Below are 16,020 nucleotides of genomic sequence, written 5' to 3'. Positions count from 1 at the left end.
AAAGTGTCCAAATAGATTGAGCCATAATTAAACCCCTTGCATGAGTGAGGGTGTGTACTTCAGCCCTTGCACGTGGGGTATGGGTATCCGCATATATAGATACATGGTCATGGAGAACTGGGTGTGTTTTTCTAACAATCAAAATAAATTATATTAACTCCCTTTAGTTTCACATTTATAATACACCATTATAACCTCTTTCTTGGAGTGAGTATCCTGTAGATACCTTTCTTAGAGTGTAGATACCTTTCATGTGACGCTAAGGTATCTGCTAGCAAGCATTACTTTTTATTCTGATTTACACACCCACAATGAATGGTATTAGGAGGTAAATCGTATTTGGAATCAAGGGCGTACCCACCCTAAGCTAAGGGTAAGCGGGCGCACCCCATGAGAAAAAAATTTTTAGATTTATTTTTCGCCAGAAATTCCGACCGCACCCCTTGGAATTTTTCACTCGCACCCCTTGAAAATTTTCAACCGCCCCACTCAGAAAAAAAATAATTATTAACCCACTTATTCACTTAATTATTTAATCCAATCAAAGCCCAATCTGCAATCAATTTTTATTAACACAAGCCCAAACCCAACTTAAAAATTTTGAACTAAATAAAATAACCCAAACTCATCCACCCATTCCATTTCCAAATCCCGCCCCCAAAAAAACTCCCAGTGACTTGACACCACTGCTCACGACCTGGTGGCTTTTTTTACCGGAAAAACCAAAATTCCGATTGGACCGACCCATATTACGTCAGAATTCCAATATAGAAATAGTATTGTTTATTTATTTATTTTGTTTTATGTGATGATTAGGAGAAAATATAGATGTGTAAGGGTTTAATCTTTTTATATTTTTTGGATTTTTTCGTTGTTCTAGACTTGTAGTTAAATAATTTTGTTGTTTTATTTATAGTTTTGTTTGTTTAAATGATTAGTTACAAGTAATCAACATTTAATATTATGGCTTGAATGTTTAAAAATATAATTGAAAGTTATGGGCTATGGTTGAACATGATTGTTTATTTTGTTTAAGTGTTTAGTGTTGTTTTATGAACTTATGGAGCAAATTATATGTGTTAGGAACAATAAGTAAGAATGTAATGAACTTAAGGCGTGTTTAATATCTTTAGATGATGTTTTGGATATATTAAAAAAAAAAACTTGTAGGGCGCAATTTTAAATACGTTTGTAATTTGTAATGATGTTTGACGTGTTTTTGATGATTTATAAATTTTAGTTTGATGTTCTTTTGTCTTACATGATCCGATCTGACCCGTTCTGAACCGATATTTTTATACAGCTAGGGACCTAAAATCTTTGAAAATATTCCGCACCCCCAGAAAAAAATTCCTGGATCCGCCACTGTTTGGAATCGCACATACACTAATTATTAATTCAGTTTTGGTAAATTACTACTTTGCTTCTCTGTATTTTAAAAGGTCAGTTTCACCTATTCAAATATTACATGTAAAACTTCAAGTCGAAAGTTGGGTATTTAAATGTTAAAACTTGGGTTAGGAATATATATGTTTGGTTCGGCTACGAAATCCATTTTTTCTACAAAATGTAAGAAGTCATAAAATACCACAATTTTAGCCGTAAAACATACTCAAAACTCACAAATAACAGCTTAGTGATCACTATAACACAATATCTAAACCCTAACAGTCATAAAAACTTCAAACACACCATCATAAAACTATAAAATATAAAACACAACATGATAATTGACATAAAACACACTAATGTTAGTGTTCATCATCAAAGCCTTATCATACAAAAAGACATAAAAGTATTCGTATTTTATTTCTATCTTTTACCCCACTCATGAATGGAGAGATGAAGTCTAGTTGATGCAACAAGAAGATGAACCCCTTGAAGTGGTGTCAAAATATGATCAACAAGTTCCTTCAACACCTTAACTCTAAGTTCATCAGCATCCATCACAACCTCATTGAACGCCACCCTGTGAGCCTCCAGAGCCTGCTCCACACCGTCCGAATAACCGATCACTAGCGGCTCAATCGCCACGCATTCCTGCAAGTTAGCCATCCTGGAAGAAATCTTGTCTTCACTTTTAACCGTTTCTACATGAAGAGCTTCTATTAACTTCACTTGCATGTCACTGCATTCCATCTCCCTTTTGCTCCCAATTCTGTCGCCAATAATAAGCAATTTCGAAAGTTCGAATTCGAGCTTTTTAGAATCAATTCCTGCAATGGAGTACACAAGACGGATATAGATGGAAGGCTTGAGTCCACCAATCCAAAACAACGAGTTTTCGAACGATGACGGTTTGTAGATCGATAGCGCGTCACCACCGTGGTGAACCGACCTCGTTTGCTGGTAGTCACTGAGGTGTTGGATGGTTTTCTGACTGACACGATGGAGCAGTTCGATGTCGGCTTCCGAGACTGTGGTTAGAACGTTCATGAGCTCCTCAAGATCGGCTTGCTGTAAGAAAATCCAGTGGTGGAAGCTTGATCCATGGTTGGAGGTGGAGGTGGTCATCTTGTTTGTGTTGATCTAACATTTTGCAACACTATTAACTATTAATAATTAATAAGTTGATTTTTTATTTCAGTTTTATACGCCACTAGTTCATTAGGTGTCATATATGATATATACACGTGGCAAAAGAGAAAGTAGTGTAGATGTTGATTATGCATAACGCATGTGTCACAAGTGGTCGTATTACATTGGTGGTAAAACTAACGTTTTTTTTTTCTTTCAAAAGAAAGTATATAAAATATACAAGTGTATAAGCTCTTAAGACTTATATTAGTTCATTCAAATTCAAAAGAAAGTACAATATATAAGGATTAAGTCACGAACTTTTCAGAGGGTATTACCTCTTTGTATTAGTTTATTACTAGCCTAAGGACCCATGTATTACACGGATTGATAAAAGATAATATGAATTAATAATAGTTGTTTACATTAAATGTTATAAATATATACACCTCTTTAAACAGATCATGTAAAAACTTTTTATTAACAATTAATATGTATATATCACAATTCGTTGAATATCTCTTTATACACCACATTAGTTGTTTTATCCGTAGGTTTTCCGTTGTTGTCAAGTATGAGTATCTTGACACCATTTCTTGTTTTCACCCTTGATAAGGGAACATACAATTGACCATGAGAGAAGACCGGTTGTTTGAGGTACAAACCAACTCTTGAAAGAGATTGGCCTTGACTTTTGTTGATGGTCATTGCAAAACATACGGCCAGTGGAAATTGCCTTCTTTGAAAAGAAAAAGGAATCTTTTTATCAGAAGGTATCAAGTTTAATCGAGGGATATATGTGCAAGTACCAATATTTGAACCAGATATTATCTCCGCTTCTATTACACGGTTGTGCAGTTTTTTTACTTGTAGCCTTGTACCGTTGCACAATCCATTCCGTTGATCAATATTTCTTAATAACATCACTGGAACACCAACTTTAAGGACTAACCTATGATTTGGTTGGCCTGATATTTTAAGACCATTGAGCACATCCGGAGAGTAAAGTCTTTGTTGTGTAGAATTTACATCTTCAGACGGACAAAGACTGTCAGAGCTAAGATACTCTTTTTCTTCACCAGGAAACATTGCTAGCAACCTGTCATTAATCTCATGAACAACTTCATTTTTAGGTGCAAGTATAGCCCGGTCACTGAAATAGTTATGGGCGTCTACGTTTTCCAAGATTGATGGATAAACAAAATCAATTAAACTTCCAATTGGATCTGATGGATCAGTAATCAAAAGATCTTGTGGTATTTCAATAGTTGCTTCTCCATCATTTGGACCACCAACGTTACCCTCACCCAAATCCAAAAGCCATTTGCCAAAAGTATTTATTTCATCAACATCAGTCGTAGATCTTCCAACCGTTAACCTCATGTTTCTAGTTAGTCTTAGCAATTTACATTTACTCCACAAATAAGACGAACATAAGGAGGCATTAACAATCTCTTGTCTCCCACCATTTGGAACAACAAGTAATATTTGTCTAAAATCTCCTCCAAAAACAATAACCTTACCTCCAAACCGGATTTCAGAATTGAGATATGTGTCAATGTTGAAAACGTCATTCATTGTTCTATCGAGCGCTTCAAATGCATGTTTGTGAACCATAGGTGCTTCATCCAAAATTATCAATTTAGTCTCATGAAGTAATTTAGATAAATCACTTTCTGGTTTTATATTACATACCGAATCTTCAGTAAGATTCAACGGTATGCTAAACCTGGAATATGCAGTCCTGCCACCATCTAACAACAACGATGCAATTCCACTTGAAGCCACATTTAACACGATTTGACCTCTTGATCTAATTGCAGCAGACAATGTCTTCCATAAAAATGTTTTACCTGTTCCACCATACCCATAAAGGAAAAAAATCCGACCGTTATCACTGTTTACTGCTGCCATAATCTCTTCAAAAACAGAGCGTTGTTCATCAGTTAACATTGTCAATTGACTATCGTACAGATTTCCAAGGTATGTTGTATCATATGCCTGCTCCTCGTATATCAAACGACAATCTGAAATACCTGAAGACGACATATCTGGATATGGCATTGATTCAAATCTTCGCAACGAAGAATTATTTCGCAATAAAAACTTTTCAATTTCGACCAAGACATAGTTCTTCAGTTGGTGATCCGGAATTGATAACGCTACGCAATACGAAAGAAAACAACATCATGTTATGAAAAGGGAAACCATTTCATCATAATAAGATAAAATAACTTAAATAATGATGAAAACATCAGATTATTTTTTCCAAAAATATAAGTAATAAAAGTCAGTGTAAACAAAAGGTACCTGTAACTCGATGGTATTTTGCTAGTCTGTAAACAAAATCGTCTGCCATGTATCTCCACGAACTTTCCCAAACAACCTCAGGTCTAGAAAGACTACTGGATAACAACATCGTAGAAAATAAATTCCGAATGTATGAAGAGCTTCCAGTTAAATTTGCTTCTTTTATTGCCTCCACATACTCTGAATCATCATCTAAAAGACCAAGTGCGTAGCAAGCATCTCTGTATGTATCGTAAACTTTACCATTAACTGTTTTAATGTCGTCAAACGATGTTGGTCCTCTAACCTTGTTAAGAAGAATTCTCAAAAAATATGCTTCACCTAAAGATGGAGATACGGAATGAATCCTGCCAATTGATTTTTTCCCTTTTCTTGGTTCCCATACTCGCTTGTCAAGCTTCCATACATAAAAAATAGGGAACTGAACGTATGTAAGTGTACGTGCCAACAGGTCATTTGGGTCTTTATTACGTTCCATCCATGATAGAAACTTTGAAGATTTAACTGACGGTTTGTTTAGAACAGAGTTAATATCCTCGTCAGGGCCGAAAACAACAGGTTGTTGGCCAGGTAGATGAAATGGAAGCCTCATAACAGAAGGTCTTCTATAATGTACTTCGTTAGCAAATATCCTCCAAGATGCTTCGCAAGCTGATATATAGCGGCAATCGTAATACTCTTTGATCTCGTCTTGTGGTTGCTCTTCCGGTTGATTATCACCATGCACAACAGCTATAGTGGCTCTATCAGGACCTTTATTGATGTATTTAAAAAGATATTTTATAGACGCGGCTTGATTGCACCATTCAACGTTGATATGAGCTTGATATCTTTTCAATAATTTTTTGTTGTAGGGAACCACACTCCTGTTATCAAGGTCAACTTTATTTTTCACAACAGAAGCACCATTGTTTCTCCTTCTGTATAATGGAAACCCGTTTGAATCTAGTGTTGTATGATCTTGAAACTTTTTTGGAAAGCCTTTTGAACACTTCATATCTACCATACATGGAGAGCTCAACCTAGCATTACCACATGGACCATGTATCATATACTCTTTCACCAGGATGAATAATTCTGGATCTTCATCTCTATTTGGAATTTCTGCAGATATAAATGAATTAACATGGTCCACAGTAGATAATTTGAATTCAGGTTCCATGAATAAGCATAAATGGGCATGAGGCAAACCACGTTTTTGGAACTCGATAGTGTAAACAACTACAGAAAAAAAAAAACAAAGTGTTAGGTTTGATGATGACTAATAATTTAATTATTTTTTTAACATTACCTGCTGAAGCTTTGCCTAATAGATGATTCTTTTTTAAATCTTTGCAGATTGAATCGAGTTTTATTTTGAACAATCTAGACAGGATATCAGGCCTATCTTCCGGACTAAGATTGGTGTCTTTGAGAAACCGTTGAACTTATGGCCATTTGGGATTGCATGTTATGGTTATAAAATAATCTGGATAACCAAAGCATTTACACAGAGCCATAGCGTCTAAATAGTTTTGCATCATATATCGTGCTCCACCAGTAAAAGAAGACGGCAAAAAAATACGTTTTCCAGCTTTAGATATATCATCTTGACCTTTACTTCGTAATTTACGGAGGCTTTCATATGTGTCGGACCCTAGATCTTTTTGTTGATATCGTATGTACCTAAGTCTCTCGCTCTCTATCATAGTATACGCGTCAACCAAGAACTGCTGGAATAGCCTCTAAGAATTAAGGATTAATGAAAACTGATTTATACGATCCTGGATACGATATGCAAAGAACTCTCTCATAGTACACTTTGGACGTGTTTTATTAACAACATCAACAACACCTCTATGAGGGATATCAATTCTGTAGCCATCATCTCCGTACGGAAACAAAATCGGATATTGTAGTGCGAGATATGATGGATGCAACTCACAAATTCTTTTAAGTTCACCTGTTTGAGTCTCAACTACAATATCTCTATTGTCAACGACCTTTTCGATATCACCAACAATGAGAGTAGCAATCTCACCAGCCGTTGGTAAGTTATACGTGCGACCATCTTTTTCTCTTGTTCCAATTATTCGAAGCTTCACATTTACATTAGGGTTGTCTTGGAAGGAATCCCTAACTCTTCTGTAAGTTTTGACCAACTCATTGTCATTGTCTAGTACATCCTTTATATGTTCAATTAGTTTACGATCAACAGTTGAAGAAGAAGAAGATGCACCATCTGAACCATTGTTACAAAAATGTTATCAAATATTATTCAAATTGTCATAAAATATGAATTAGTAAGCTGAAAAAAATGGCTTTACCTAAATATCGATTGCCTGTTTGAAATTTCGTTCTCAGTATCATATATGTATAGTTGGCAAAATTTTGGTTGCGCTCCATTGTTTGGCATAAGACTTCCAATTGTATGATAATTCTCACCGCTAATTCTAAAGAAAAAAAGGACCATTGCCTCTGTTAACCGTCGAATCAACCTTACCACCCATTGAAGTAAATGCGAACATTGAATTGTAACGGCGAATATTTTTCAAAATATGCTTGCTTTCATCACCATTGTTACTAAACAGGATTCGATAACTTCCTCTGGCATCTTTGTAATCTGGAAGCTCTACTATGCCATAAGAACAACAAATGAAATAGCAAACTTTTCCATCCTTTTTTCTTCCTTTTCCTTTTTCTGCATTCCACAACTTTGCATTACATACTTCACAAGTAACGCATTGGTCACCATGATCCAAATAATCTGTTTTGAAAATTAACAAAAAAATGTTAACACTGTTATTTAATAAAGAAGATAACATTATGTCGACACATTTAATACTTTATGGACCGAAGAATACAAATTATTAGAAATGTACCATTTGAAACACCTTTCAAGGGATCTTGAACTACAATCTGCTCTGTGGTAAAATCAATAATTGGTATTGGAGAAGTAATTCGTGGTCTACCAATTAACTTACGTTTACCGGATGACAACCTTTCAAAAGAAGATTTTTGAAGAATACCAGAGGTGCCACTAAATGACGTAATGTTAAACGCAATATGACCCGGAGTAGCGTCTGCTGGTTGAGTACCATTGTTCGTAAGACAACTTAAATTACCTAATAATATACATAAAAAAAATTTAATAATCTTCATGATATAAATTTATATAAAAAAACATTGAATTGTATAAAACTTAATAAGTATTTACTTGTTGCCATGAATGATCCAGTTCGATTAGGAATGACATTTGGAGTTGCTTCTAGATCAGGAGAGCTACGTAAATTCCTATTGGAATATGATATACTATTTCTCAGAGGAGATCTTGTATTCTCCAAATTTACTTCCCTTAAACGGCTGTTATCTATATATACAAATTAGAAAATATTGGTAGATAAAGATAACATTAAAAAAATATATGATTACGCTGAATTAAACATAGATAGCAATATTGTGAAATGCAAGTTTAGTAAAATAAGTTATTTTAAATACGGCTATTATAAATGACAAAAAAATAAAAACTAACCTTCAGATAAAACAGATAATTGTTGTGTAACGGTCGGAATAGAAGGAGTTGGTATCGAATCAGTTGTTATGACCATTGTATGGTCAACATTTGATGGACATCCATGTAATTTAGATCTTTTGTTATCCAATAATACTTTCCTAATTTTCCGACTATGTCTTGCCTGATCTTGTGTTACGATGGGAACGACAACTAAAACAACAACATACACACAAATTAATTGTATAAAGTCACAATGCATAATACTGATGTGTTTTAAATATAGAAAAAATATGGAAAAAATAGCTAAAAATCACTTAACATCAATGTACAAACACATGAAACTAAAAAAGTTAGTAAATTAGTACCGTTAGTAATTGTCGATAATGGCCTTCTACCTCTACGAACTGTAAGGGAATAAAAAATACACAGTTTAGCAAAACAGATTGTTTGTTAAGATATACAAGATAAAAAATAAACGTAATACAATATATAAAATTAATTTAAGTTTTCTGGTAAACTAAAAAGGTTTGAATATTTATAACAACTTAAATTACCAGTTGTAATATTTGTAGATGCATTCGTATTTAAGATGGCTGAAACACCTGTAATTAAGATGATTAAATTATTTATAAAGATGTACATAAAATAAAACTTTATGAAATAGAAATCGAGATTTAAATTAACGACATTACGGTTAGAAATGTTTTCCTTTCCTTTGTTGTAAGATTCAGATGAAAACTTGTTTTTTCTTTTAGACATTCCGGAAATTATAATGTGATACGATTTAAGAATGCGACAATCCAAAATTGTAGTAAAGTTTAAATGTATTTAAGTATGAGATTCTAGACATTCTTATTATTAGATAGTAATTGATACGTCAATTATATTATCCTAAATTAGCATTATACAACCACACTATAAATGCATCACAAAAATTAAAAATATTACAAACAGAAACAAAACACAAATGAGGTCAATACATAACTTCAAATGCTGTATTAAACCAATGAAAAAAGAAAATATAATAAGGTCTTTAGTTATTCAACTTCAGATAGGATATAAGATGAAGAACTTGAAACAATAATATAAAAATTTCTAAACTATAGGTGACATAGTGGTCTCGATAAATAAAGCTCCTTTAGGACCGGTGTAGTCATCAACATGTTGGAGGTACTCAAAAGATTCGTTGGAAAGGTCAACTTCAAAAATATCACCCCAAATGCTTATTATGAGCCACTTGTTGTCTTGAATTATATTATTCCTTCGACGCCTTTCAAGATAATCAACAACATGAGGCGTATTGAAAGAAAACACCTTGACCCAAGCCTCATCTTCAAATTTGAACAAATCAGCATATAGGTTTTCAGACCGTCCAACAACAATGACGTGCAGCTTCATTTCAATGCTCAAAAAATGTCCTTGCCAAGGATTCAAATCCAAAACCTCGGGAAAAGGAATTGTGCTGAAAGTTTCGGAAACAACGTCGAAAACTACCATGTGTCTCTCACCTGGTGGAAACCAATAATTGGAAACCATAAAATAAATGCTTCTACCAGAATAAATACCGGGAGACCATGAATAATATGTTGAAGCATAATTAGTGACGTTCAATGAATTTATCTTTCTCCATGACTCACGATGACGTGAGTAAACTCGAGCATTAAGAACATTACGGTAACGATTGATGTGGAGAACTTTGAGATCGTTCGAGTTGTCAAAGTACATTCCACCAGTAGCAGCGTTTCGCTCAAAATTACGATCAAAGTAGTCATCGGCCAAAATTTTAAAGCGCCTTGTTGTTGGATTCCAAAGAATGAGCTCACAAAACATCCTTTCATTGCAAATTAATAACAGACCTTTAAAGGACGCTAAAACACGTAAGTATGAAGGATGGACATTAGATGGAGAAATTATAGTTTTGCTTGTATCGGCTTGCAAATTACCCCCTACTATGTTGTCAACAACAATTGTGTTGTCTTTTAAGGAAAGAAGCTTCTTTTGTAGCGAACTTATAATTCGCCGAGAATGCATAATCTCAAAATTATTATTTGACAGTTCATCACGAAAAAAATTGGATAGACACTTGAAACGGCCGATAGCTTTTGCATGTAGCCTTGTGAAAATTTCGTCCACAATCAATTCAGACCCAAGCTTCTCCATTTTATGATATAATTTTGCTACAATAGAAGATATAACAAATAAAAAAAAAGTTTATGTATATGTTAAAAAAATATTATCCATTATTTCTTCCTATGATTAGACAATAAATTTTTAATTCAAACTTATTATGTGTAACAATAAACGAAATTAAATATAATATCAAAAACAGGTAACCATCTTTAAATTTGTATTACAACATATAAGAACGTTAATTAAAAATCTCTAAAATGGTATCAAAAGATATCATAACATTAATTTAACTTGTTAATTTAAACAGTATATGTATGTATAATAATGTTATTAGTACAATGAAAGAATGAACAACAAAAACAAATTGTAATTGTAATACACATTTAAAGTTTATGTATATGTTACAATAGATATAACAGTAGAAGATATAACATATCAAATAATTTAGTTTATGTATATGTTAAAATAACCTAATAAAAAATTTTATATATGCTTATAGACGAAAATTTTATAATATTCAGTTATTATGTGTAACAATAAACGAAATTAACTATAACCGGAGACAATTACATGGTATAAAAAAAAAGCAATAAGATTCAAAAATATCAACATTGGGTGTCATGTACGCATGAAAGTTAATACTTCTGTTTGGCTATTTATAGATTAATATTTACACAGTTAAGGTTAACAATTTAAATTGTAATCTGGAAATAAGAGGTAGACTGAATACTAATACTAATAAGAGTACATGATCATGTAAGTTTTATTAGAAAAAAAAAAAACATTGTTATTAAGAAAAAAAACTAACAGATCAAAAGAAATCAGAATATATTAGGTTGATATTAACGGACAACGATGAATGATGAAATAGATAATAGCCATACCTTTGATCGTGTAGAATGGATTGACAGAAACTTTAAATGTTAGATGTGAATGAAACACAATGAAAGAAAGGTATTTATAATAGATGATGGGTTTGAAATTTTATCAATCAATTTTCATATTTTAAATTTGGTTATGAAAATTTACTAAAATACTCAAATCAAGGTGATCGAATTTCTTTGATTTAGCAGTTCCCAAAAATAATGTAAACGTTAATTTATAGTAATATAAAAAGTGGTTTTCGAAACTTTAAAAGTTAAACATGTGACAACCCGAAGTTTCAAGGTCAATGTCTTCGATTCCGTTCTTATTTTAAATCTATTTATTCAACCCGTGACCCTGTTTAGCGTGCTAGTATATGCTTGGTAGTTGCGTGGTGCGTGTGTGTGTAACGGGCCCAATCTTGGCGAGTAACATCAATAAACAACCGGCCCAGATGACTGTGTTGGTCAGTAGGTATAACCGGCCCAAAACATTAATCGCTTAGCAAATACAAGTGGCCCAGCTCCTTGATGTGTGCATGAACTAAGCCCAAAGCCTTAGATAACCGGCCCACATACATGATAATACCTTGAAGCCCAATACTCCTTGTATCAGCCCTTGTAATCGGCCCACTGGTTGGTATTAGTATTGTACAGGGATTGTACGTGCATAACATTATCATATATCATAACCAACAAACCCTATTCCCTTCATAATTACGTGCGACAGAAGACTGTTCCCCTACGATCGCCTGGTTAGTACGATTATCACTATTTTATTTGTTATTTGCATGTTCTTGATTAATTGGATTGGTATGAACTAGATGAAAGTGCACATGAACTGAGTATTTGTTATTTTCATGATCTTGTTTATTTAATGGCATGTGACCCTGAATATTAAAGTATTATCTAATAATAATTGCACATGTATTAGTCATATTGATTAATGATTTTATGTGATGAGATCATAGGTTTGACCGAAATTCTAATATGATATTATGTGATATGAAAGAATTGATCCATGTTGAAATTGTCGAACCCACTAGTTTTGTTGGTCCTATCAAAGTAGGCCACTGAATCTAAATAATCAATGTGATATATTAGTGGTCCAATAATGTGAAGGATGAGTGTCTGACAAACTTGACAATTGATCCAAGATGGCGGCCATGTTTTCAATGTTATGTAAAACTTGTTTGGTGAGGTCTGAATCAAATTAGATGTTGTCGGCCATGTGCGGTAGTTTTGGATCCAAGATGTTTTCTATATTATGATAATTAGTTATTAAAATATTGGGAGGGGGGGTTCGATATTAATTGAGAGGGTGATTGGGGTAATAAACTGATTACAATAAAAAGAGGAATTGCTTTTAATGTTGATGATGATGTTTTATGGTAAGTGTCAGCCCACTCACTTGAATCGGTCCAATGAAATCTTTTGAGTGTTCTATTAATTGGCGGCCATGAATATAATAATTGGTATAATAATTGTTGTCATGTGCACATGTTTACGTGGGACAGATGATCAGTTAGACCACACACACCCATTAATAATAATAAGTTGTTAGTTGTGAATCTATACATGAAGTAATTGACAAAATGCAAACATTACTTGGGCCTTACATGTTCTTTTGGGCCGCATGGTTTAGTAATTTGTATAGTGGGTTGCAATATTGGTCTTGTTATGGAAGGGTTATAAGGAAACAATATATGGACCGGGTAGTAGGAAGGGTTAAACACATGGGTCAATTATAAACTGTTTGAATTGTAACCTTGTTATGTTTGACAAACTAGTGATAAGTTGAAACATCGCGTATACGGCCCTAACCTGCAATGTGAATATGTGTCGGTAGGGATGTTTGCTACAACTTGTGTGACAGAACGAACTATGCTTGTTATGACATACGTGATGATTATACGTTTGGTTGTTTATTACTTGAGCAATACGTGTGACTAGATACGTGAATTGTGAATCCATGAAACTGACTATCTCTGGTAACCACGATAGGATTTGACTGACCAACTGTTTAACGAGCATTTAATCTAACCGAGCAAACCGAAGGTGAGTTCATCTCTCTTGAGCATGCGTCCCGGTGGTTGGGACAGTCAGTGGGTATTCCTGGGAGGGATAAGTCTTTTGGGTAAAAACGGGAATGTTGGATAATATACTCTTCCTATCACCTTTAAAGTCCCTCCGTGTTGTTTGGTTACCGGGAAGGTAACATGGTATTAGTTAGTAGCGCTACTTAGGTTTGGCAACCTCACCCCGTTCCTGGGAGGACGGGTGTTGAACTAATGACCTAGTCATGACCAATGCTTTGATAGGAGCATTGGAGAAAGGGCAAAATAATCAGAAGCCGTCTTGTATTGGGGTATTATCAACATTGTTTTCAACATTACTTCGGGAATTAACTTCAATGGATTAACTACATACTTGGTAAACAACGTTTTCGTAAAACTATGAACTCACCAGCGTTGTCTGATACACTTGTTGCATGCTCGCAGGTCGTTAGGTATTTTGGATTTGGGAACTTGCTGTCTGGAGTAGCTGGAGTGGTCATGGGTCGACAGGAAGGATTTATGTGACTGATTTATTGATACTATACTTTGGTTTTGAAACAGTTTAATTTCGTTTACTAATTGCTTCCGCTGAACTTATTGATTTTCGTTTAAAACTTGTTGAAGATGTTTTTATTAGTAATGGGGATTTTATTTATAACTTGTATGGGTTCAATGTAATTGGTGGCTCGTTATTGGTATGTCACACGCCTAACAGGGACGCTCCCTATGTGGTAATTTGGGGGTGTGACAGTTTGGTATCAGAGCCATTGGTTATAGTGAACTTGGTTTTAAAACGTTTTCATAAAACCAGACTATAACCGAACAGTACCGAGATCGACCATGACACTCAGCTCCGGACTGCAAGGTTCATTTCTCATTTACTATTGCATAGTATATCTAGAGTACACTTATGTATAACATTACACGTGAATGCACACTTGGCACAACTGCATGAGCCCTTACATTACCAACCCCTGTTAATTGAACTGTTAGTGTGACCCTACCCTTTGACTATTGTGATTCTTGATCATATAAAACCTTTCGCTTGCTATTTGAATGTGGGGAACCTTTTAGCGCAAGTTAAGAGGCGCTGAGATAAGCATGCAAATCGTCTTATTATTATGGGTGCACACATAATAATAACGCGAGGTGCATGCAAGTCCCAGTAAGGCTTAACGAGCGTGGGAAGGGTTCTGCCCTATTGTGTGTAAACTTGGTAGTTTGTAGATTTCAATGTGATACTCGACTTTTACCCCATTTCGACCCTTAAGATTGTTCCCTTCTCTTATATAGAACCATGAGTGGACGTGGAGGAGGCCGAGGTGGTGGACGTGGTCACATTGCTATGACCCAGGCCGAATTAACCGACTTGATCAACACTCGTGTAGCTGAAGCCCTAGCGGCTTACCAGGCTGGTCAACCTGCGAATCAAAACCATCCACCTGCTTGTACGTACAAGATGTTCATGGATTGTAAGCCACAGACCTTCAGCGGGACTGAAGGGGCCGTGGGACTCTTACGTTGGTTCGAGAAGGCTGAATCAGTATTTGCTATGTGCAACTGTCCCGTGGGGGACCGTGTGAAATATGCTACAGGCACTTTGGAGGATGGTGCCTTAACCTGGTGGAATGCCCAAGTGCAAATGTTGGGTATTGAGATGGCGAATGCCACTACCTGGGATGATTTCAAGGAGTTGATGCGAGAGGAATATTGTCCTCGTGATGAGATTCAGAAACTGGAGAACGAGTTCTACAATCTGAAAATGGAGGGATCTGAGATTGAAGCATACACTAGGAGGTCTAATGATTTAGCAACTTTGTGCCCTAACATGTCTCGACCCCCACCCCGGCGGATTGAATTATATCTCAAGGGTTTAGCACCAGCTGTTAAGGGGTACGTTACTGCTGCAAACTTAGACAATCTGCCCCGTATCGTCCGTTTGGCACATAAGATTACTGACCAAGAGGTCGAACGTGGCAACCTGCCGCCACGTGTTTCTGCTACTACCTCGACTGCTACAGCTACCACACCTGCTAGTGATCACAAGCCAAAATGGAACGATACTGACAAAGCAACCAGTGCCAGCCAATCTCAGAAAAGGGCAGACAACAGCATCCACCGTAGTTTCAGCCAGACATCCTCTGTGAACCAGAATCAAAACAACAATTCAAATCAGGGTTCTTACGCGGGAAAGTTACCAAAGTGTGATAAGTGTATGTTTCACCATCGCGGGCCGTGCACCCGGGTATGTCATAGGTGCAACAAGGTGGGTCATATGGCTAAAGATTGCAGGGTCTGGCTTCCAAAGCAGCCGCAGCAGCAGCCACAACAACAGGAGAGGCAACAGTCTCAACAGAACCAGGGAAATCAAAAGGGGTGCTTTCAGTGTGGTGATGAGGGTCATTTTAAGAGGGATTGCCCTCAGCTTAATCAGAATGCTGGCAACAACAACAATACTGGGAGCGGCAACAATGGGAACAATGGTGGGAACGGAGTACGTGGAGGAGTATATACTATTGGCGCTGGGGGAGACTCGCAGTGAAGGCAATGTTGAGACCGGTACGTCTTCTTTGAATGATCTTTTTCTGCTTCTGTTTTATTTGACTCATGTTTCGATTAGAGTTATGTGCCTTAGGGTTCAGTCGTTAGT

General features: G+C 35.5%; 3 protein-coding genes across 3 annotated transcripts; all 3 read right to left on the bottom strand.

Moving 5' to 3' along the window:
- Positions 1 to 1,724: 1,724 nt before the first annotated feature.
- Positions 1,725 to 2,542, bottom strand: LOC110893311 (protein DOG1-like 3). Its single transcript, XM_022140424.2, has one exon. It carries the CDS (start codon positions 2,512 to 2,514, stop codon positions 1,813 to 1,815), a length of 702 nt encoding a protein of 233 aa, XP_021996116.1. The 5' UTR covers positions 2,515 to 2,542; the 3' UTR covers positions 1,725 to 1,812.
- Positions 2,543 to 3,018: 476 nt separating this feature from the next.
- Positions 3,019 to 8,414, bottom strand: LOC110893312. Its single transcript, XM_022140425.1, has 7 exons — positions 8,339 to 8,414; positions 8,024 to 8,176; positions 7,689 to 7,931; positions 7,283 to 7,573; positions 6,626 to 7,048; positions 4,828 to 6,048; positions 3,019 to 4,679 (listed from the first exon to the last, which is right to left on the bottom strand). The coding sequence occupies exons 1-7, from the start codon at positions 8,412 to 8,414 to the stop codon at positions 3,019 to 3,021; spliced, it is 4,068 nt and encodes a 1,355-aa protein (XP_021996117.1).
- A 1,001-nt stretch (positions 8,415 to 9,415) lies between these two features.
- On the bottom strand, positions 9,416 to 10,480 carry LOC110893313. The gene has a single exon (XM_022140426.1). It carries the CDS (start codon positions 10,478 to 10,480, stop codon positions 9,416 to 9,418), a length of 1,065 nt encoding a protein of 354 aa, XP_021996118.1.
- Between the last annotated feature and the right edge of the window lie 5,540 nt (positions 10,481 to 16,020).

Source organism: Helianthus annuus, chromosome 12 (genome assembly GCF_002127325.2).
Source record: "Helianthus annuus cultivar XRQ/B chromosome 12, HanXRQr2.0-SUNRISE, whole genome shotgun sequence".
NCBI classification, from domain to species: domain Eukaryota; kingdom Viridiplantae; phylum Streptophyta; class Magnoliopsida; order Asterales; family Asteraceae; genus Helianthus; species Helianthus annuus.
Note: the sequence above shows the minus strand (reverse complement) of the source record. Positions and strands in the feature narration are given on the sequence as shown.